This window comes from Nannobrachium achirus, assembly GCF_963921795.1.
Source record: "Nannobrachium achirus genome assembly, chromosome: 11".
Lineage (NCBI taxonomy): Eukaryota > Metazoa > Chordata > Actinopteri > Myctophiformes > Myctophidae > Nannobrachium > Nannobrachium achirus.
The window spans coordinates 47,739,975-47,764,247 of record NC_137820.1 but is presented as its reverse complement, the minus strand read 5'-3'; the positions used below and the strand labels follow the sequence as shown (position 1 = coordinate 47,764,247).

General features: G+C 42.0%; 1 protein-coding gene across 1 annotated transcript in view; it reads left to right on the top strand.

The window, feature by feature from the left end:
* The window catches only part of syt12 (synaptotagmin XII), a gene marked incomplete at both ends in the record, with an annotated part of 20,237 nt that extends 102 nt beyond the window's left edge, over positions 1–20,135 (top strand). The window contains 6 exons of the mRNA XM_080736696.1: positions 2,008–2,201; positions 4,112–4,537; positions 13,157–13,372; positions 17,490–17,610; positions 19,123–19,256; positions 19,962–20,135. Coding sequence (XP_080592822.1) covers positions 2,008–2,201; positions 4,112–4,537; positions 13,157–13,372; positions 17,490–17,610; positions 19,123–19,256; positions 19,962–20,135 — 1,265 coding nt within the window. The remainder of the gene's footprint in view (positions 1–2,007; positions 2,202–4,111; positions 4,538–13,156; positions 13,373–17,489; positions 17,611–19,122; positions 19,257–19,961) is intronic.
* Positions 20,136–24,273: the final 4,138 nt, after the last annotated feature.

Below are 24,273 nucleotides of genomic sequence, written 5' to 3'. Positions count from 1 at the left end.
TTTTATGCCTTTATTGATAGGGCTTTATTGATAGGACTGACAGGAAATGGGGAGAGAGATGGGGAGTGACACGCAGAAAAGGTGGTCCAGGTGCCCGGACCACCATGCCAATATGACAGTTATATGAATGTTTATATGTTTATATGAATGCATTGTTTATGTTTATATGACTGTTGATATGTTTATATGACAGCATTGTTTATGTTTATATGACTGTTTATGCACTGCAGTATGTTTATATGACAGTAATGTTTGTCATATATCTGACTCTCTGAGTCTTACAGTGAGAAAGGAGGGTGTGAAGGACACTTTCACACAGTTTGAGTTAACTGAACGTGTGTGACTGAGCGCAGAGCAGTTACCAAGTGTGGTTATTTGTGAGTGTGCGCGTCACTGTAACCACAACAAAAAACGGAAAAAAACTTCATGAATAATTGGACCATCTGTTCATTTGTAAGAGAGGAAATTAAAAAAATATATTCTGCACAGTAAAATCCAGACTGACAGACAGACAGACAGACAGACAGACAGACAGACAGACAGACAGACAGACAGACAGAGAGTGATGGACATGGAGATGTTGCAGCTGGGCATTGTGAAATAGGCATAATTAACTCATAGGAGGTTCACGACGTACCAACGCGTCAAACTCTTTGATGTCCACGTGTGCCCTCGACGCGAGCGATGAAATCTCATTAAAATACCGGTACATTTGTTTCAACGAGGATTTCCTGACCTACTGCGAGCGATAACGCGTTGTGCCATGTCCCTCCCCCCAAACAGTTTATGTTATTATTTATTTATTTGATTGGTTCAAGCTGCATCGTGATGCTACATATGCGGACAGTATTTCGCGGGACGTCGCGTCGCTTGCTCGCGTGCAGCACGGATGAGCTGTTACAGTAAACTGAAGTTTAATGTACGAGGCACCCACCCACCTGTGAAGACATCACATGACTAGTTAATCTGTTTCCTCGTAGAGAGCAGTGTTATGCTGCTGCCCAAAAGTGCATTTATCTCCTAATCTAACTTTTAAATCACGTTCATGTTTAAAACGCGACCTTCTCTACCGAGCGTTACAAAAGCACTGATGCCCGTGATTGTTATTTTTCTGTTCTGAGTGAAAGAAAATACTATTGGGAAAATAAACAGGACATACTCAGATTACATTTACTCTGATTACTTTTCCCCTGGAGCTCTCAAACAAGGTAAAAAAGCAGGTTTCCATGGCAACTGCCGATTAAATCTTGAATCCTGGGCACCCGATGTGTTAAGAATGCCGTTTCTCTGCTATGAGAACGCTTACTTAAATGATGGAATAAAACTTCAAATGAAACTTTAGTTTCCCAGACTTTGTCCTCCTTTCCTCTCCTCTCGTCGCTGGGAGCCTGAATAATGATCAAGGCTTAGCGTGGCTGGCTGTGGCTGAATCGTGGTCAGCTGTACACCGAGATAAGGCAGCTCTTATATCTGAGGCAGGCAATTAGCGGATGCTCTCAGCCACGCTGATTTAAGAACTGAAGGAGCATTTTAATAGAGACAAAGTCACATCTATTTAGGAAGGATGTGTGTTTGAAGACGGGACTTAAAAGATACCCCCCCCTCTCTCTCTTTCCCTCTCTCTCTTTTTCTCTATCCCTCCCTATCTCCCTCTCCTTCACATTCTCAAGGGAAACACACACCGGACGCGGAGGTGGCGCGGAAGCAGCGCGTAAAAAAATACGGCTCCATTATTTTCAATGAACTAACCCACACCGGCGGCGTCAGACGCACGCAGCCACGGGTCTGCCGCAAGGCGACGCAATACCGCGACGCTGCGCAGACGCCCGCATCCAGTGTGTGCTCCCCTTTACTACGCGTCGCAACGTAGATCTGCTATTTTTTGGCAAATGTCCCCCCCCCAAGATAATGGATGTTTGGGATATTTTTATTATCGTGACAATAAATCGCGATTTCTTTGGTCACAATAATGGTGATTCTGAAACTTTCATATCGTCCCCTCCCCAGTGGTGCGTAACCCTCCAGGATGGGAGGTGGGGGTGTACCTGGTTGGATTCCTGCTCCTCCTGGGCGTAGCCGGGATCAACATCTGGAGACTGTGGAAGTCTGGAACCTTCCCGACGCCGTCTCCCTTCCCAAACTTTGACTACCGCTACCTGCAGGAGAAGTATGGCAACTCCTTCTCTGAGGTCCGACAGAAGGTAATGTTAATGTTGCACAGGAGACATTTACTGTATTGTCAGAAAATTAAGCATTGTGTTAGTTTGTGCAGGGCACGGGAGTCAAATACACCTCAGCTGTAATCATAAAAAAATATTTTCGCCAGTTTAAAAATCCCATTTACTTTTTCATGACGTACTGTAGGTTCTGGAGGAAGCTTATCACAGGGCTTACTGGCAGGGCAGGAATTTCATGGAGGCCATTAAGGCCATGACCGCCATTGCCCCTCAGTTTGGCCTTGTGCCCCTCAAACCAATGGCATGACCTGAGGCCACAGTGGCCTTAATGCCCCAGCTGACTCTATCACTTTCTCCTCGGTCTCTTTCTTGTCAATATGTAGACAGTAGACACCGGTGTCTCTTTCTTTCACCAGTGTCTACAGGATTCTGAAATCTTAATTCCCCCGAGTCTCCATCTTTAAACCAATCCATTGACAATCAATGGATTGGTTTAAAGATGGAGACTCGGGGGAGTCAGGGAACTGCTCATGCTCAGTGCAGGGCTGAGAATGAGCAGTCTGTAAATATCATCATTTATCTATTCCACTGCCGATTAGGTTATCATCCCTAACCCTTAAATTCAACAAATGATTTCAATGGACTAAAATCTTGTTTTTCTAATGGCTTTCCAGCCCCGGCATTTGGCCTTTGTGCGCTCAAAAAATGGACAACACCAAAGGCTAAGTGGCATTGATCCTAAAATGACGAAATTCCAGGCCTGCTTACTGGCACACTGCCAGTAGGATAACTTAGTACCTCCACATATGTTTTATCATGTATTTAAAATCTGAAATCTTACATTTGACCAAAGTCAAAGGGGCTTTATTGACTGTGGTTGTAATTGGGCAGCAGCCAGTGACCAACAGTAGAAGACTGTGGTTATACAGTGCTGATCACAGTGAAGTGTTTTGGCACTGGGCAGCAACCAGTGACTAATGGTGAAGACTGTGGTACTCCATCTTACTGCCATCCTGCTCAAAGGTTGAGCAGAAGAGCTTTGGAGGTTTGTTGAAAATAAAAAAGTGAACAGCGTCACGATTATGATATTTTACATGACGATTCATTGTCACTCAAATTATTGCGATTAACGATTTAATGATTGCGATTAACAATTTAATCGTTTTAAACGATTTTACAGACCCAGCTCACCAGATTTTACAAGCTCACAATGTGTCTCATCGCGACACGTTGTGAGCTTGTAGATCTGCTATTTCCACTATTTTTGAAAATGTTTGAAAATATATGAACATTTTTCAACATGGATGATGATTATGATGATTATGACAAAATAATATTTGTTATAAAAAAATAAAAATAATATAATATATATTTCAAATAATTGCGATTAGACATGGGGGCTTCAACGTTTTCAGGCCAAGGACCCATTAGTTGAGAGAGAGATAAAGCAGGGACCCCCTCGACCTTCTCAGAGATTCTATAGTTTCATTGTTTGACAGCACAATCGTCAGCGTATTTTGGATTCATGTCAATTTGTGTTTTCAGATATACTTAATGAACTTGACCTTTCACTCTGTTCTTAGTCTGCTCTTTTTCCCCTCTACCCAAACCTCTTTGCCAAAAATAGCCGATCTACTGTACAACCTCAAGGCCGATCTACGCTGCAAGGCGTTGTGAGCTTGTAGGCGTTGAGAGCTTGTAGATCGACTATTTTTAGCTACAGTTCTCAAAATATGGACACTAGGGTTCAAGAAGTTAATATAAAAAAGAAGAAAAAAGTTTCACTCAAAGATATGGAGGACCCCCTGTAGTAGCTCTGAGGACCCCCTTGGGGTCCTGGACCCCTTATTGAAGACCCATGGATTAGACAATGATGTAATAATCGTGACACAGCCTATAAACAGCGTTCTTCCTGTCGTCTCCGTCCTCCCCAGAGAGTGGCCGCCAACAACCACCGGCGTGCCTCCGTCACCTCCAGCCGCAAGGCCAGCCTGGCCCTGGGCGACACCACCCCGCTGGAGGGGGGCTACCGGGACCTGGGGGGCCACCTGGAGCTCATCAACCGCGACCCGTTCGACCCCTCGGCGGTGCCGCTGAACCGCTCCATGTCCACGGACTCCCTCAGCTCCATCTCCTCCGTGGCCCACAACTTTGGCCACGACTTCACGGTGGGCCAGCTGGAGGTGACGCTGGAGTACGAGCAGCGGCAGGGGGTCCCCCAGGGGGCCCAGGGGGGAGGGGTCCTCCACATCACCCTGCACCAGGGCAAGGACCTGCTGGAGCGCGAGGAGGGAGACTTCCCCGGGTGCTTCATCAGGGTGTCCCTGGGACCCGACGAGATCAGCGTGGGCGTCTCCAGGGTGAGTGGACCACTGTGCATGTGAGCACGCGCACGCACGCACGCACGCACGTGTGTGTGTGTGTGTGTGTGTGTGTGTGTGTGTGTGTGTGTGTGCGTGTGTGTACGTGCGTGGTGTGTGCGTGCGTGTGTCCACTACTACACCCACCTAGATTTTGTGCAGAGAGAGATAGATAGACACACTAAATGTGACAACATACAGTACCCTGTGCATCCATGACACGTGCACTAGACACAAAGTGAGAGAGTGGGAGACTTTACTGCATCAGACAGTGTAAGTATTATCATTGCACTCCACTGAGCGTACCTTTTCTAGTAGTCTTGCGTTTATGAGACATTGGAGGTTGGGGTGGCTTCGCTAATAACTGTTTCTGTGGCAAAAAAGACTTGTTTTAGCATTCTGAAGAGCTCTCACTCACAGTGGATGTGTTGCATTTAAAGTGAAACACCAGCGAACACAAACACTGTGGCCCACTGTGACAAATAGATGGGATTGGAACAACTCTATTTCTCCACGTTGCATGCTAGCCCCCTGACACTCACACACTACCTCACTCCTCTCTTCTGTGTGTGTGTGTGTGTGTGTGTGTGTGTGTGTGTGTGTGTGTGTGTGTGTGTGTGTGTGTGTGTGTGTGTGTGTGTGTGTGTGTGTGTGTGTGTGTGTGTGTGTGTGCGTGCGTGTGTGTGTGTGCGTGCACACGTGTGCATTATCTGCAAGCGTGTCAGCAAGATGGGGAGAGTGTGTCTGGATCTTTGCATGCTAACTGTGTATGTACATATATGTGTGCGCACACACACAGACACACACAGCACACACACACGCACACATGCACACATACACACACACACACACACACACACACACACACACACACACACACACACACACACACACACACACACACACACGCGCACACACACGTACCCACGTACAAGGATGTCTACATGTGTGCCTGCAAACCGAGTCTAATAATAAGTAATATATGAATATGAACATCACAGCTCTGTTATTACAGTATCACTGTTATTTCTAACACACTGAGGATGAAGGGCACAAGAGATGAGAGACAGAGGCAAACAGAGAGACATAGAGGCTTGTGGGAGAGGAGAGGAGAGGAGAGGAGAGGAGAGGAGAGGAGAGGAGAGGAGAGGAGAGGAGAGGAGAGGAGAGGAGAGGAGAGGAGAGGAGGAGGAGAATTGCTGACATCAGCTCCTCAGAGTGAGGCCTGGTTGTAGACTCTCTGCTGGTGTGTGCTTATCTCTCTGCTGTCTTACACCTTTATTTTTCTACCTCTATCTGCCAGCTTGTCAGATTCGTTTTGACCTGTTTCTCTCTGTTCTAGTTCTTCCCATTCTCTCTCACAGCGCGGCACTCGTGAGCTTGTAGATCTGCTATTTTTGAAAATGTGTGCAAATCTTTGAATATATGTATTTTTTAAGCGAACATTTGTAACTCAAATTTTGCTCCTGGGGGGTCCCTGAAACTAAATATTTTGAGATGGGAAACATAGGTTTAAAAAAAATATATATTCAAAGACAAAAATAGCAGATCTACAAGCTTGCAGCGCGGGTGAGCTTGTATATCTATGAGCTTGTATATTTGCTATTTTTCAATAAAAAGAATAATGCGTAATAGATGCGTTCCCAGGCTAAAGGACCATCTCACCTCTTATTATAGAGTTATTTTTTGTGTTCAATTTGTGTTTTTAGATATTTTAGTATTTCAGCATGCTACAACTGGTCATATGATGCAAAATGCATCAAGAACATTCATGGGGGGCCCGCAGTGAACCCTTGTACCCAGGGCCCAGAATTTGGTGTGACACCCCTGGCCTGCAGAGAGAGCCACGCGAGCACGGCTTGACAAACACAGCCATAAAGCGGCGCGTGCACACACCCTCTCATTGGCACGCAGGGTTTTATGAGCTCATTCTGGCTCTGTGTCAGGCCTCATCATCTCCCAGGCTGTAACTCAGCCAGAATGCATCCATCCTACTGCACACCTCCAATACACTGTGCTGTCCACACACTGACAATAATCATCAGCACATCACCTCTCACACATAGACTATAGCACAATGTGCTTTAACATGTTGAGAATAGGCTATATAATACCATGTAATATAATACACTATAATATAATATAATCTACAATACAATATATCAGTCTCATACGTAGACCGTAAAAGAAATATGGACAGCCTCACGCCATTGGTTTCTACAGATCGTAAATGAAGGCTATTTTTCAGCGAGTGCAAATCCGCCGTCCTTCCTAGAAATGAACACGGAAATTAATCAAATTAATTCTATTGGCTAGAGAGCGGCTCAACACCCCGTGGAACCAGTAGAAATCCTAGAAACATGGCCTACTTCATCATTAATTTTAAAATGAATGTGACCACAATTCACTAAACGCATATCATGGTGATTTAAAAAAGACTTTAAACTAACGATTGAAAACATTAAGTGTTCATGAAAAGTGGCGGTACTAAGATCATAAAATCAAGTGCAAAACCTCATAGAGATAACATTGAGATACAAATGTCTTGGCGTCAGTAGAAGGTGAAATAGTGACATCTGCTGGGCCATTAACAGGAACAGCAGATTCAACAAGAACCCGGAAGTGGTTTAATTTCCAGCAAACAAAACTAGCCTCATATCCGCTGTCCATAGCACAGATATAAAAAGCTAGATGCCTCATTCGCTTCTGCAGTTTATTGGAGCGACGTGCACAAATTGTAGTCCGGACTTCCTGGAAAAACTATGGGACTGCTGCTAGTCAAGCGACTACTGGCCAATCACAGCGCGTCTTTCCCAGGGTCTTATCAATCCATCCATTTCCTGATGTTGCGTGGCTGCGCGGCTCAGCTGTTCTTACATGCTGCTTAAGTACCACCTGCCTCTGATTGGCCTAGCAACGTCTGTATGTGTGACGCACTTGGAAGCAATGCCCACGGATTCCCTTGGTCCCCCGAGGCATATGCCATAGAGCCGAAGGAGGCGTCTACCTTCCATAGTCTGTGCATATCCATTCATTGAAGATAGATAGATAGATAGATAGATAGATAGATAGATAGATAGATAGATAGATAGATAGATAGATAGATAGATAGAAAAATCGATAGATAGACCCACCATAATCAAAAGGATAACGCAAAAAAGCATACGTCTCGTTTCCATTACGGTCCTCAGTGCGAGGCGTGTATGATGTCATTTAGTGTGGTGCTGTTGGGTGCATGAAATGGATAGAGATCATGATGTGAACAAGTCTCTGAGTGAATGCGCGGGTGTACTTGCCACTCAAAGTGTACAGTATGTGTATACCAGGGGTCTTCAACAGGGGGTCCGGGACCCCTAGGGGGTCCCCAGAGTTACTAGAGGGGGTCCTCCAAATCTTTGAGTGATAGAAACTTTTTTTTCCTCCTTTTTTATATTTAACCACTTGAACCCTAGCGTCCATATTCTGAGAACTTTAGCCAAAAATAGCCGATCTACAAGCTCAACGCCTCGCGCTGAGAGGCGTTGTGAGCTTGTAGATCGGCTATTTTTGGCAAAGAGCTTTGGTGTAGAGGCGAAAAAGAGCAGACTAAGTACAGGAGTGAAAGGTCAAGTTTATTAAGTATTGACAGTTCAAGTGGTTAAATATCTGAAAACACAAATTGACATGAATCCAAAATACACTGATGATTGTGTTGTCAAACAATGAAACTATATGGAATCTATGAATAGGTTTTGGGGGTCCCTACTTCGTCTCTCTCTCAACTAAGGGGTCCTTGGGCTGAAAACGTTGAAGATGCCTGGTGTATACTGTAGATGTGTATTACTGGTGATCAGATTGTACATTATACTTAACACCTGCTGTGTATTTATTAGCAGTAAAGAACTTAAATAAAGTAGTTTAAGACTATAATTATATTTTCAACTAGTTAACATCAGTTGTTGAGCATGTGTGACAGACTGTAGGAAATGTGAGTGGGAGACAGAGTCAGGCAGTAGTTTCCTTCTTTGACTTTCCCTCATTAAATATTTATTGTAAACCCTTTGCACAGAGATTGCACCAAGCCTTTGAGTAAAGCAAAATCGGGTTAAGTTCAGACTTACTTATTCAAGGCATGAATATTTTTAATCATCACAACTCGTGCAGCACAACACAATTATTACAGGCTTTTGAAATGTGCAGGCTGTGAGCTGCTGTGCGAGACCAATGTGATGAATGCATTAACCCATTTAGAACGGGTACACATTTTGTGTATCATTATTTTATGCTTTAACTATTGAAAAATAGCAGATATACAAGCTCACAGCGCGGCACCGAGTGCCGCCCTGCGAGCTTGTAGATCTGCTATTTTTGAAAAATCTTGAAAATTAGAGTTTTGACCCGATTCTATAAGTGTCTTTTGAATCCTTCTAAGATTTTTCGAAAAACCCATGTTTCTATGTCAGCAATCTGGCCAGCCATCGTCAAAGAAAAGGTCCTTTTCACTTAACTGGAGCTCAGTTGGTCTGTTCTTGAGAGACTACTATGTCAGTGGTTCTCAAACCTTTTCATGTGAAGGACCCCCAAAATGATATGTATTTGGCCACGGACCCGCATCTCAAAATATTTAGTTCCAGGGACCACCCAGAAGCAAAATTTGAGTTAACAAACGTTCTCTTTGAAAATACATATATTCAAAGATTTGCACACATTTTCAAGACTTTTTCAAAAATAGCAGATCTACAAGCTCGCAGTGCGGCACTCGGTGCCGCGCTGTGAGCTTGTATATCTGCTATTTTTCGCAGGTTAAAGCATTCAATAATTCTAGGCCTAAATACGTTAAGCATGTTCACACTGTGAAACGTGTTGCTGCTTTGTGTCGTTTTCACACCTCGACAAGACTCCAGAGAACTGTGATGTAGGAGTGTATATTATTATATCTGTACCATTCCCTGTGGTGGGAAAAGTATCAATACTACAATGTAGACATACTCTGTTACAAGTAAAAGTCCAGGAATTCTACTTTTTACTTACTTACGTAAAAGTACAAAAGTATTGGTATTAAAATGTACTTAAAAGTACCAAAAGTAGAAAGAATGTGCAGAATTATGCAGAATGTGATTTCAAATATAAGTATAAAATGTATTGCATTGTGAGCTTGTAGATCGGCTATTTTCAAATGGCCAAAAGGTATATAGGGCTGAAATGGCTAATGTATGTTTTGTGATAATAATCTAAATCTACAAAGTAACTAGTTACTAAAGTTTTCAAATAATTACAGTGCAGTAAAAGTACAATATTTGCCTCTGAGATGTAGTGGAAGTAAAAGTACTGGAAATTGGAAATACTGCAGTATAAGTAAAAATAACTCAAAATTGTGTTAATGTACTTAGTTACTTTACACCACTGATGTGTCATTCCATTATGGTACATCACTAGTTGCTTGGTAACTTCAGAGTGCATTATTAAGTCTTTTTTTTTAATTTATTTTTTAAGATTTTGTTTTTGGGCTTTTTGCCTTTATTGGATAGGACAGTAGACTGTCAGGAAATGGGGGAGAGACAGGGAGTGACATGTGACCTTGATGCCGAAATGGCAATGCCTATATGGTATGCGCCTGGTCCACTAGGCCACCAGGCGCCCACATTATTAAGTCTTAAAGGCAGGGCGACAGCTTATTGTAAATGCTGGATATTCAAATAATGTGGAACGGAATGTATATAGGCCTATGTTATAATTTGGCATTCCCATAAAAAATTATTATGTTTTATAAATGTTGGAAAAAAGGGTGTTTGAACAGTTAAATCTGCCCCGCTCCCAACATTCAGTTGTGATGTCACGAGTGGAGGAAGTCCATCCTATAAACAAATAAAAGGACATTAATTTTGTATGAGGTAATAAATATTCATATATATTAACCTTTACTGTAGAGAGACTTCTAGAGCCCAAACTGGGATCCAAACTACAGGGAAAACAGCAGATCTACAAGCTCACAACGTGTCGTGCCGCGTTATGAGCTTCAATCTGTGATACGGTACTACGCTACTACTAGGGATGGGCGATATGGTGATAATTATCGTTGAGACGATACAATGTCTCCACAATACAATGTCTCCACGATACAATGTCTCCACGATATGCCTTTTCAGAGGTATCGTATATATCGTGATACAATTGAGGGAGCCTTGTAAGAAATCCCATTTAATCGTTAATACAGAGATGTGTTGCAGAATTCAATTTAAACCTTTAAATCAGTAGTTCTCAAACTTGTGTCAAGGTCTCCACTTAACTCTGACAGTATACAAAGGAAACCAGATTTGGTTTCATTACTTATAAAGTTCAAATTAGACCTCCCAAAAGGAACCCAGAGAGTCTAGTTTCTGTCAAGTAACTTGAAAAATAACCATAAAAACCAATGTGAAAAAGAATCGTGATAAAATTGTGTATTGTGATACAGCTTGGTAAAATATTGTGATATTGTATTTTTCCATATCGCCCACCCCTAGCTACTACGCAATCAATCTGTGATACGGTCCCGCCCCTGTTTTCAGACCATTTTGTAGAAAAACCATGTGACCTATTGTATCATCTATACTATAATTTTGGCTGGCCCTCTTTCAGATGTTGTCATGTAGAACGGTACACAGTATCTCTGTAGCCTTTAAACGAAACGGGTATTTCTTACATTGATGCTCCTACACCTACATATTATCATGCAAGCACCAGAAAGTTACTTTCCATCCCTCATATACTGTGTGCACAGTGCACACCCCATAACCCACACACTGCACATCATTTCGGAGCTCATATCTTTGAACGGGTAAGGACTAGTAATGTTGATTTTCGGGACATGACATACGGTCTTTAATGGCACATAGCGCAGGTGCAGCTATGTGTATGTAAGCAGCTGTGTGGGATGAGCTGTGTAAACTAAACGAGTCAGGGATCCTCAGGGAGATACTGTAATGAAGGAACTAACAGCTGTTCTAAGCGTCCTGGGTTGTAAGACAAGGCTTACATTTGGGTTTATTATAAATATATCAGGGCTGAATCACGCTGTGTCTTTGGCCTGCAATGCGCCCGCTCTGCAGAGAGCCATCTGCAACGCTGTTGGCCATCCGAGCCGCCCAAACAAAAAACCAACCCACTGCAATCAGCCAGAGTAGGTTGTCCGCTTCCTCCAACTGTATTTACATAACCGTGGCTTTCGGTTTTATGGCTGCGCATGACCTCACACACGAATCCCTGCACCGCAAGATTACAGAGACGGTAATTTGGTCAAAGCGGTTCTGAAGGAATTATGATATACAGTATGTTTATTGGGTTTATTTATAGCATTGTAAGAATAGAACCATACTTAGGTTTATCAACTTATGTCTTCATCAGGGCATCCTGTATTGTTGGATTTGTGCGGCTGTGCACAAATGTAAACTCAAGACAGGGAGACAGCAAGCACATAGCACTAAGCCAATGATTGTAAAGGATGATATAAAAATAATCATTTATAAACGGAAGACGTCTTAATAAAAGTCAAAGCTGCAGCTTGGGTGTCTGTGGGTGTAGAGGTTAATTACTTGCCCACCACCCCTGGGACCTGGGTTCGATTCCTGTCAGCGGTCCAGCAAACAACAATAGACGCTATGCACGGCAGCCACATTGGCAAGAAATCGGGCCCCTTCCTTACTTCCAACAACATGAGCCAACAACATGCACAATATCAGAACCCAGGGCTCTGATATTGTGCGTGTTATTGTGCTCACTGGAAACACTCTGCCAAGCCATTGGGTCTCAAAGTGGGGTCCAGGGACCTATCCTTGTTTTGTCTCTCTGCATCACAGTCTGGAAATGATTCAGTTGACTCGTATTTCTTAACGTCAGTTATGACGTAGGCGACGTTGTTGCTGATTGGATGTTGTTTCAACGAATCAGAGTAGGGTTAGGGTAGCTACTGTACATCATCAGCCAGCCAATACACACTGGTGTATTTGTCCCTCCCCGCCCCGCACCACAGACCAATCGGAAGTCATGGTTGGATTCCAGCCACATTCTATGTCCCACCTCCCCTTGGAGATACGAGGCTTTCCAGACTGTGATGCGGAGAGACAAAACCAATCACATGTTCAGCAGGGAACTGGGAGAGAGAGCGTGTTAATAAGCACATGAACCCTAGTGTCCCTATTGGGGTGAACATTCAGTGATAATAGCAGATGTACTCTGCTCACAACATGTTGCTGTTGTGACGCATTGTAAACTTGTAGATCGGCTATTTTGGGGCAAAATTTAAATGTAGGCTTTTTGGTGTAGAGGGACGCAAGGAGCGCAGCCTAGACCCCTGGGGAACTCCTGTATAGGGTTTTAAGAGGTTTTGCATTCCAGGAGAAACTCCTCAATGTCAGGTGTAAAGAAGCAGCTGGTGACTCCATGTGTATCAGAGGAAGCATGTGATTGTCTACACACCCTCCACGGACCAACAGTGGAGGTTGGCAGAGAAAGGGAACACTGTACACATGGGAGGAGAAAAAAATGGTGATGATTGAAAATTGGGAGAAACAGGGGAAAAACAGCATCTGCTTTACAGCAGCGTATTCATTTAATGCCATTCCAATTATCAGCTGGAGACGGTCTTGTCTTTTTGTGTCCCAGATCCAAGCCAACGCCTTCACGGTGGTGTTTGACGAGCGTTTCTCTGTGATGTTGGACCCCGCAGCGCTGGATGAGTACAGCCTGAGGTTCGCCGCCTTCGGAATCGACACGGACGAGCGAAACATCAGCGCCGGCATCGCAGAACTCAAACTGACCGACCTGGACCTGGGCATCCGGCCCTTCAATGCCTGGCTGTACCTCCAGGATGTCAACAAGGTAGGCTACCTGATACTATGTGATATAACTAAAGATGCATTTATATATCAATCAGACCGATTTTCACTTTAATCTATGCGATTAATTTAGACCAAAAGAATGATGGTAAAATTAGGTACAATGATGGGAAATGCTCACGTGAAGCCAAACATACATCTTGAAATTGATTAATAACTTTATCCAGCATTTTGTTTTTATGCTCAATGGGTAATGGTTTGTACAAAAGTATACATGTTACTGTATATTGACAGGCAGTCAAACCTGGGCCTTCCAGGTGGAAACCAGTTGCCCAACCGCTGTTACACTGTGTACCGAGTCTGAATAATAACCACTGATTCTGATCAGTCCGAAGGGGTTCCTTTTTGTAGAGCTATGAGCATAGCTGACCGTGTATCAACTCCACTCTGTAAAGGCTGTCTGTATTTTCACTGATGGAAGATCTGACTCTACTCGATACAAAAGAAAGGAAGATCAGAACTGAAAGTATTGAGGTGGTTTGGGGCATCTAGTAATGATGCATCCTGTGAGCCTCCCCAGGGGGGATCTTCGGGATGCCCAAGGCAGAGCTGGTTAAATGTAGAAGAGAAAATGATGTCTGGGATTCTCTGCTGGAACTGCTCCGTGACTCAACTCTGCGATAAGCAGACAAAGATGGGTGGATAGATGGAACTATAGTTTGTTGTGTTGTGTTTTTTGGCATGTAGCCTAATATTAGGCTTATATTAAACTAGAAGTTTGCGGCCCTTCGGGCCGCAAAAGTCTAGAGCTGCGCGGCCTTCACTGCCATGTTGCGGCAGTGTGGTGTGTGTAATGGCCAAATATGGGTAATTCTTTTTTTGAGAAAAAAAATTTTTTTGAGAAAAAAAATTTTTTTGAGAAAAAAAAAGTTTTTTGAAAAAAAAAAGTTTTTTGAAAAAAAAAAGTTTTTGAAAAAAAAAAGTTTTTTGAAAAAAAAGAAATTTAAAAAAAAAATTTTGGGGAAAAAAAAACACTTGCGCGCGCGCACGCACGCACGCACGCACGCACGTACGCACGCACGCACACACACACACACACACACACACACACACACACACACCCCTCTGTTGTAATTCGATACTCTACTCTGCTCAGCTCCTCTCCCCCTCCCTCCCCCTCCCTCCCTCTGTAACTTGATACCCTGATGATCATTTTGACGTTTCAGCACTGGCCAGAATGTTCAGAATACTATGTCAGGACTGGCTGCTCTGCGTGAGGCGAGATGTTGTTAAATTGAAATAAATGCGGTTCAAAGAGTGGCATGTTTAAAATGTGGACAGTTGTAAATTTTCACGTTTGTTCGACGTGGTGGCTATGTTTGTGAGAGGTGTTTGTGAGAATATGTAGCTAAACATTCTGGTTTAGGTTTGCCACCAATTGCTCCAGTATAGATGCTTGATAGAGATGATCATTAGGCGAGGCCCAAGATAGCAGTAATAGTAACCTAATAGTAAATGGTGAATTTTGACAGATGCCTGTCGAGGATAACCGTTCAGATACTGTACTTATATTCATTTTCTTTATGTGTACACATATTCATTTGTGTTGATAGACAATAGACAGTTTTATTGAATGATTTATGTTTATTGACTCATTCAGAGATCCAGTGTCGATATCTAGGACTATAGCAGTTTTGTGTTTTATTTTATATTTATTCTTATTTAAATTGGTATGTTTTTCACTCTTACCTGTTTCTCTGCTGTTTCATTCTAACTGCTGTTGCTGTTGCTATGACACCAGAATGTCCCTCCAGGGATTAATAAATAACTCCTGTCATCTAATCCACTGGTTTCCAAACAGGGGGCCGGGAGCCATGTTTGGGTCACGGACAATTTTTTTATGGAATTTTTTGTATTTCATAAATACAAATTAAATAATTGCCATAAATAAATGTAAAAATGTTTAAGAATTTGTGAAAATAGCAGATCCACAAGCTAAGCTAATTTCTCTTTTTGGTCTTCAGCTAAAAGTGTGGGAACCACACTGATCTAATCTTATCTTATCTTGTGTTTAAGTGAGCCACCCACTGTCTCAGACCTTGAAAATTCCCAAACCCTTAAATGCTGGTAAAATTAGGTAATGAAGTCTAGAAAATAATGACAAATGCTCATCACAACTAACTTGTAAACACTGTAGTAAAGATTTACACTTGTAATGTAATGCATTCTGTTGTTGGATTCATTAGTTATTTGATTGATCATTTTGCCCCTAGCTAGAATAGGATATAATACCTTAGGATACAATATATGATTTGATATATGATATGGTTATAATAAGTCAGGAATAATGACACTGTCAAGCAAGTTGGTTATGAGAAAATAATCACACATGGGGGTTTCTATGGGCCGAGGTGAAGACATTTACCCCCATGTTCCATCTATTCTCATTAGCAGTGTTCTAGAGAATGAATGTGATACTGTTAGGTTGGTGAGAAACACTGTAATGCATTCTTTGGAAAATAATGGACCTGACCAAAGTATAATTAATTGTACTGTTTGTATGTTTAAGCCATTAAGGTTAAAATACCTAAAAAAATCTCCTAAATCCTAACGTTTTCTGAAAAACGTATGTTTCTATGATCAGTGGTTCTCAAACTTTTTCATGTCAAGGATCCCCAAAATTATATGTATTTGACCACAGACCCCCATCTCAAAATATTTTGTTCCAGGGACCCTGAAAAATATATATATTCAAAGATTTGCAATGATTTTTGAGATCTTTCAAAAATAGCAGATCTACAAGCCCGCAGCCCTACTGTGAGCTTGTATATCTGATATTTTTCAATGGTTGAAACATAAAACAATGGTTAATTTGGGAAAAAAAAGACAGGCAGATCTCTCCACTCTCTGCCCTCCCTATCTTGCAATGTATTGATCTGGATGTAAAACACCTGGCGTGTGAAGCTGGCCTCTTGAGGAAGGTACATTCAGGGTGATCATGCTTTCCGTTTCTGTTATAATAATCACCACCCAAAAGACATTTTCCATCAGCCAGTATTTCAATATGTAATCATTTTCATTGGGCTTACCTGTGGTGGTGTAAACTAAAGTAACTAAGTTACTATGTACAATTTTGAGGAATCTTTACTAGACTATTAAAACATGTCTTACTTCTACTCCGCTACATCTCAGAGGCAAATATTGTACTCCATTAAAAATACTACTAAAATACTACAATTATTTGAAAACTTTAGTTTAGTAACTATTAGTAAGTAGTTACTTACTGCAGATTTTGATTATTATAACAAAACATTAAATCACCACTTTTACTTCCTCATACAACACTTCTACATACTCACAAGCTGTTGCAACAAATTTGTTTTAAAAATGCTCACATTTTTGACAAATCGGACCAGAATAGCGATACCAGTGTTGATGTGGTTAGCATGAACTTTTTTCCCCTTTTTAAAAAAAATTAAACTGTGATGTTATCAAACATAAATATCAAACCTATCAAACAGTCTACATTTCCCAAAAGGATATGCATGTATTCAATTCAGTCTGACCAGGAGCAGGGATAAAACACATCTCCAGGCAGCATTGATGACCAGAGAGCAGAGGCATGGATTCCCCCCATCCCATCCCCCCAGCAAACTGATCCCTGACACCTGACTACTAGTAGCTACTGAGGCATGACTCACAATTCAGAGTGAGGTGATCTGGTGGCGTATGACGCCCCTTGCTGGACATTCACCGGAACTGCAACCTCTGTCTGTTGTAATAATGATACTGTTGATGATAGGAAGCAAGCAACAACTACTGACAGACCTTGGCCAGGGCTCCACTGCTACCATCGGGCATCACGTTAGCGTCAACGCAAGGAATGTGCCCTTTTTAATCAATGAAGGGTGCTCCATTGCCGCCGTCGGTGACGGTGTCCAACCTCAAAATTCCTAGTGGAGCCCTGGTGTTAGAATTCATAATTCGGTATCACTGAAATATGGACAAAAGGATAACAGAGCCTACAATACCAATAACAATGAAAAGTGTGTGTGTGTGTGTGTGTGTGTGTGTGTGTGTGTGTGTGTGTGTGTGTGCGTGCGTGCGTGCGTGCGTGCGCGTGTGCGCGCGTGTGTGTGTGTGTGTGTGTGTGTGTCCAGACTGTAGATGCTGTAGGAGAGATCTTGTTGTCATTGAGCTACCTGCCTACTGCGGAGCGTCTCACTGTAGTGGTCGCCAAGGCCAAGAACCTCATCTGGACCAACGGAAAGACAATGGCTGGTGAGTGTTTGTGTTTGTGTGTGTGTGCGTGCGTGCGTGCGGGCGGGCGGGCATGCGTGCGTGCGTGCGTGCGTGCGTGCGTGCGGGCGTGCGTGCGTGCGGGCGTGTGGGTGTTTGTGTGTGTGGGTGCGTGCGTGCGTGCGTGCGTGCGTGCGAGCGTGCGTGCGTGCGTGCGTGTGTGCTCCTGTGCCATCATAGAAACAGAAACCCCATGTCATGTGCATGTCAGGGACCAACTAATTCATGTATTTGGCAGCGGCCCCAATGTCTTTTGTCCCAAGGACGTTAAATAGGAGAATAGTTCCATTGTTAAAATATTTCTCAATTATTCCACATTTTTCACACTTTTTGAAGATCTTTTCCAAATGTTTCAAAAATAGCAGATATACAAGCTTAAATGATACCCTGTTGTGACATTTGTCGATCGACTGTTTTTGAATAGCAGAAGTATAAAACAGGTTTTAAACTTTTCTTCATTCAGCTGCGGACCACCTGGAACCTCCTCAACCCCTGCTCTAAATGAATAGGCCTAGGCCTGTTCTAAATAGTCTCGCGTGGCCATACTGCTGCCTCCCACAATTTGCCAATGCATTCGGAGATGGTGGAATAGTTGTCTGGCTACGCAAGACGAGGTCTAAATAAACAAAACTCAAGCTATCTTTGAGTTGATATTTTGTCACAGCACATACTATCGTAAATGTATAGAATTCAGAGTCATTTTAGAATGTGTGTGTGTGTTCAACAACTGAGTTCGTTATACAACTTCAGCATGCTCTACTTGTTTTGAGAAACAGCTTTTATGTGAAAAATGCTCCAGTAGGCTTTTGTGGTCTGCAATCGTCAGTCCATTTTGTATCAGCATTTTGTGAAATAATGGCATAGGCTATAGTTGTATACAATCTACCGACAACAGCTGTCAAACAGCATTGGACCGTGACACTTTTTTTTTATTGCAAGTCATGCATCTGACTCCGCAGCGCAGGCATTTTTTCTTGCTCATGGTGGGACATTGGGGACAATGACAGGTCTCTGTGTCTTGAGCCTTTATTATATTTATTATACAAGTTTTGCAGTATACTACGTTTGAATTGATTGAATTGAAACCACACATGAAGGCGGCCTTGTTTTGTTCTTCTGTATAAAAAAAATAACATACAAACAAAGCAGGCATGAATGACAGCTCTTCTTCACACCATTATTGTGGCGCCTCTGTGTAGTGGCCAGTAATAAAGTCATTGTGTGGAGACCAACTATAATTACAGTTCCATTAACCTGAATAGTCAGGTCATCACATCCCCATTAGCACTGATTCCATACAGTCATTAACACATGTATGCTGTACCTTGCTAACCACCCAATGAGTGAACGATGTTAATTAAAAATGAAGTGTCTCCCTCTGCTTCCTTTCCTCTCTCTCCCTCACTCACCATCCTCCTTCCTCCCCCTCCTCTGTCATTCCTCTCCCCTCCTTTTCCCCATCCGTTTCTCCTTTCCTTTACCTCCTCCTGTCAGATCCGTTTGTGAAGGTCTACCTCCTGCAGGACGGCAGGAAGATCAGCAAGAAGAAGACCTCAACCAAGCGGGACGACACCAACCCCATCTTCAACGAAGCCATGATCTTCTCTGTCCCCTCCCTCGTTCTGCAGGTGAAACGGCACAACCAAACACACTGTCCCGTTCATGTACCAGTGGATAGTTTTAATTTAAAGGACCCCCAAATGTAAATGTTTTATTCAAGGTATTTTCAAATATCTGATAAAAAGGGGTTAAACTGATTATGATACTTAAATTAACTAATTTTGCTTTCTGTCTAGAGATTCAAGCGGTGTTGAACAAGTGCTGTGTTGGACATTGCTGCCAGTGCTAACAATGTCCAACATTTGTGATACAATTTAAAACAAGTTATAATACCAGTAGACAATAAGGTTATGATAGAAGGGTACTGCGCAGTTACATGTAATATAATTTACACATGCCCAGCATGCCCCAGCAGGCTAGACGAACAGCATCAAGAGCAATCACAACTCAAAAAATGTTTAACAAATACTGACAGATGTCCCTAGGGGGCAGCAGAACACTGTTTACTCACTTCAACTGTTGGCATAACAATGATTGGTGACCAGATTCTCTGGAAAAGAGGTCTCGATTTGACAGGGTAAATCTTATTCTTTCCAGATGCAGTACGCCTCCCAGCTCCTTTATGCACATATTGAGTCTGTTATATATATATTTGTTTATCGTTTAATGGAATGTGAAATTAAATCATCTTGAATCTCTTGTTCAGTCTAAAACCAAAAGAAAATTACATTAGAAATCATGACCATGCCTCTCCTTTCGTTCTGTCTGTCTAGGAATTGTCTCTCAGAGTGACGGTAGCGGAGGCGACCGATGACGGCCGTGGCGAGAACTTGGGTCATGTGATCATCGGCCCAGAGGCCAGCGGGATGGGAATCACCCACTGGAACCAGATGCTAGCCACGCTCAGAAAGCCAGTCTCCATGTGGCACCCTCTACGCAGAACCTAGTCCCTCTGCTGTGTGTGTGTGTGTGTGTGTGTGTGTGTGTGTGTGTGTGTGTGTGTGGGTGTGGGTGTGGGTGTGGGTGTGGGTGTGGTTGTGTGCCTGCATGTGTGTGAGGACAAAGATTGGTTCAATATAGTCCTCAGTTCCTGTGTGTGTGCGTGTGTGTCTTTATGAGAGGACGAAGCATTGGTACACTATAGTCCTCTGTTCCCCCTGTGTGTTTGTGTATACGTGGGAATTAGAAGTATCTTCATTTAAGAGTAAATCAAGAACCAGTGAAGGCAGACATGGGTTTTAGGATCAAGGGGGAATAACACTTTATATAGTGCACATGGAGCAGTGCACGTTTTGGGTTGGACAGTGAACTGTGTGAGATCAGAGCCCTAGGTGTGGCCGGGCTGTAACCCCTCTCTGCATGGTGCCTACCGAGGATATTTATCTGTCTAGAGAATGATCAGGAATCCACCCTATGGGGTCAGTTATGCCCGATTTATATTTGATTGCGTGGCGTGTTGTTACGCGCCAACATTGGATGATCTTCAAGCTCACGGTGCACTACGCATTGTAGATTGGTTATTTTCAGTAAGTTAAAAAAATCTTCCTTTACTGTACCTTTTCCTTCAGGAAAAATGACTGGTTTGTCTCTTGAAACGGTGTTTGATCAAGTGCACCCGTTTGGTTGATTTTAGAGCAAAATTATTAAAGTATTTAAGTAAAGGTCTATTTATCAGATTTTTTGCTCGTATCATTTGTATAAAAACTGTGAGAGTGACTAATATAGTTCTGGGTTTTGGTATGTCGTTTATGATGTTGTGCTTTTTATTTTGAAGATTAAAAAAAAGAAAGAAAACATAATCCAGGTACTCTTATCCAGGTGAAATAAATCACTAGTGATTTGTAGCAGTTGTTACAGGGTGGTCCTGAGACGTACCCGCCACCTAAGAACTAATATGTCGCATTCTTCACTTCCTCTGCCATGTTGAAATGCAATACCAGTTGCAATTTAAAATCTTTGTCTGATTTAAGTATTAATATCCCATGTAAATAGTCTACTACTATCTCAACATTATTAATATTGTGATTATTATGATGATTATTATTTATGATTATTACACAGCTTGGTTGAATGCTTGATTCTGATTGGTCTATCGCTGAAATCAGCGGTCTGTTATTTCTTGATAACAGACCGCTCCACTCTATAACAGACCGATGCCTAATCAAAGGCTCAGAGCACCTGCTGCACTCAGGCTGCACTGCGTGAATGTTATGCCGTATCCAACATGAAAGCTATGTAAACAAACACACAGTGTCATTTATGACCAAACGTTGCTCTCAAGAATGTTTTTAAAAATATTTGAAGCAAGAAATAGACGATGCAGTAACACAAAATGGATTCTATTTGACCAACACTTCCTTGTTTTCCAAGGCGACCGTGTGGAACACTTGTGGAATACTTTCACTACTCTAAGCAAGGAAATACTTTGTTTTGTTTTTAGTTTTAACTTTTTAGTCAAATTATTAATTTTATTGAGTAGCCGTTGTTATCGAGAAATAAAAGTCCTGACAGCCTGATAACCCCCTTGGCTTATTTCACCTCTTTTATTTCTCGATAACGACCGCTCGGCCAGGCGTATATCCCTTACTTATTATTATGATTATTATTATGTTTTAGTTGTTTTAGTTTTACTAACAAACAATATTCATACACATGATGAGGGTTGGAAAAGTTAACATGTGTTACAACAGCAGTAAATCATTAGTCTCCAGCTAAATGTATTCAACACAAATAGCCTCATGGTTCAGTGAATATTATTCTAACACCTCTGGGGATTGACTGTGTGATAGAATGTACAATAGCAACTCTTTGTATGGGTCCATGATTTATTTACTGGAATGGTACCTTAAGTCACTGAGCTATAGTACAGTTTGTTTCCTTCAGCTGGTTTAACACATTATGGGGTACAAGTTTATGTCTGTGCTTCAGCTTGCTGACAATTTTTATAGCATTTGCTGTTGAAACCAGTGGGTACCATTGGCTATTTCCTGCCATTAGCCTCAATGGGGAACACTAACAATACTAATCCATTTTTTCCCCCTGTCTGTGTGTGTGTGAGTGCTAGTGTGCGTGCGTGCGTGCGTGTGTGCTGAAGTACGTAACTTATCCCCCATAATATGAAAGCCTGGTAAATCTCCTCTACCAGGCACCATGCATTACTCTTGTTCTGTTGAAACTTGTGAACATAAACACTTTGTGCTATATACTTCTGGCTAACCCTCAGTTGTGTTTTTAATTCACCAAAGTAACACAAAAGCTTCCATTTGTTTTAAAACTATGTAACGTTCCTCTTCTACCCCAGATTTGAATCCGGTTTACTGTTTACCATTGAGCTAGTAGAGCCTGCCTGCTTGCTTAGGAGATAAATTGAATCTTGACCATCAGGTCAAAATTTGTGTCAGATTCTTTGTCTAGGTGAGACATGACCTTTCTAAATGTCTTGATAGCAGAGCAGGGAGACAAAAATACAACTGTATGAGTTATATTGTATTAACGTACTCTACCGTACAGATTGGACAGAATTACATTTTTGGGGGGGCACGGCGGTGTAGTTGGTTGCTTTGTCCCTCACAGCTACTCCCCAGGTTGGCAGAGAGAGAGTAGTGCCCACTGCCCAGGATTACAGCTTAGGTAATTGGCACTGGGTGAAAAATGGGTTACAAAATTGTGGGATAAAAGTTTTGAGAAAATAAAATACACTTTACATTGTATTGATAAAAAGGTTACATAGTGCCGCTTTAATCATGTACCTACCAACCATGCAACCACATTCTTCACCACGCATTGAAAATCTACATTTCCAACCGTGCCAAATACTGAAGCAATATTTTCCATTTATTGTCAGCATAATGCATTTGACACACAACAGACTTGTAGCCTACATTTGATCATGCATGAAATTATTTAGCACTTGATGTGAATGTGCCTCCTGAATAAAGTGTATTTATTGTGTGAACGCTGTTTGAAATAAAAAATAATATATATTAAAAAAAACTTTGCAACAGCACTGCATTTCACCTCTTGATTGTCCTCATGGAGTCGATTGGATCTTTTTTTTTTTAAGATTTGTTTTTTGGGCTTTTATTGATAGGATAGTAGACAGGAAATGGGGGGAGAGATACGGGGAGTGACACGTGGCAAAGGTCATCCAGATCGGGAATCGAACCAGCGACACCACCAGGCATCCATGTCTTTGTGGCATTGCCTAAGTGGTGTGCGCCTGGACCAGTAGGCCAGCGGGTGCCCCGAGTTGATTGGAATTTAATTGAGTGGATCGTATCTACATGGCTGCTAAGTCATTGCACCCTTTATGAATTGCAAGACTATTTAGCTTATGTAGAAGGCTTAAGGCTATAGCTGTATATGCTACTGTACAGTGATAGCATGGAAGATATCAAATTAATAAGATAAAAACAAGTTATCTAACATAGTGAGGATTAATGTACAGTATATGAAAACAGACAAGGAACTGAATCTTTTATCATAAATAAAAAGGTTTTTAAACCTACATAGGGTTATTTAAAGTGCAGAGATAACATGGGGTCGACTCGTTCGATGACTCCCAAGCCAAGGGTCCTTAAAGAGACTGTACGGGTCTGTAAGTATGTAACTCAGAGAGTGTAAAATGGATTTTGTACATGTTCAACACTAGTGTTTTTGTAGGTTGAGGTCCCATGTATCAAATGTAGTCCGGGAGCCGTGGGGGTGAACGTGATTTTGTTAGTAAAAGTTATTTTCTCAACTGTTTCTTATAGCTTGGGGTCACCTCTTAAAAATGCTAGATGATGCCCAGTGAAATCCCTTAGGCATTTCTTTTGTTATTAACCCATTTTGTTATTGCCCAAAACACTACAAAGAGTGTTATACTGTATGTCATGCAAAGTACTTGATCTAAATGATTTAAATTAGCTTTCTACAGTGTTTAACCTTGAAAGTGGATATGTACATTGTACTTTATTTCAGATTATAACATTTTTAGATTAATCCCGTCATACTCAAAACAGAGTAGATCGGCTATTTTTGGCAAAGAGGTTTGGTGTAGAGGGGAAAAAAGTGAAAGGTCAAGTTTATTAAGTATTGACGGTT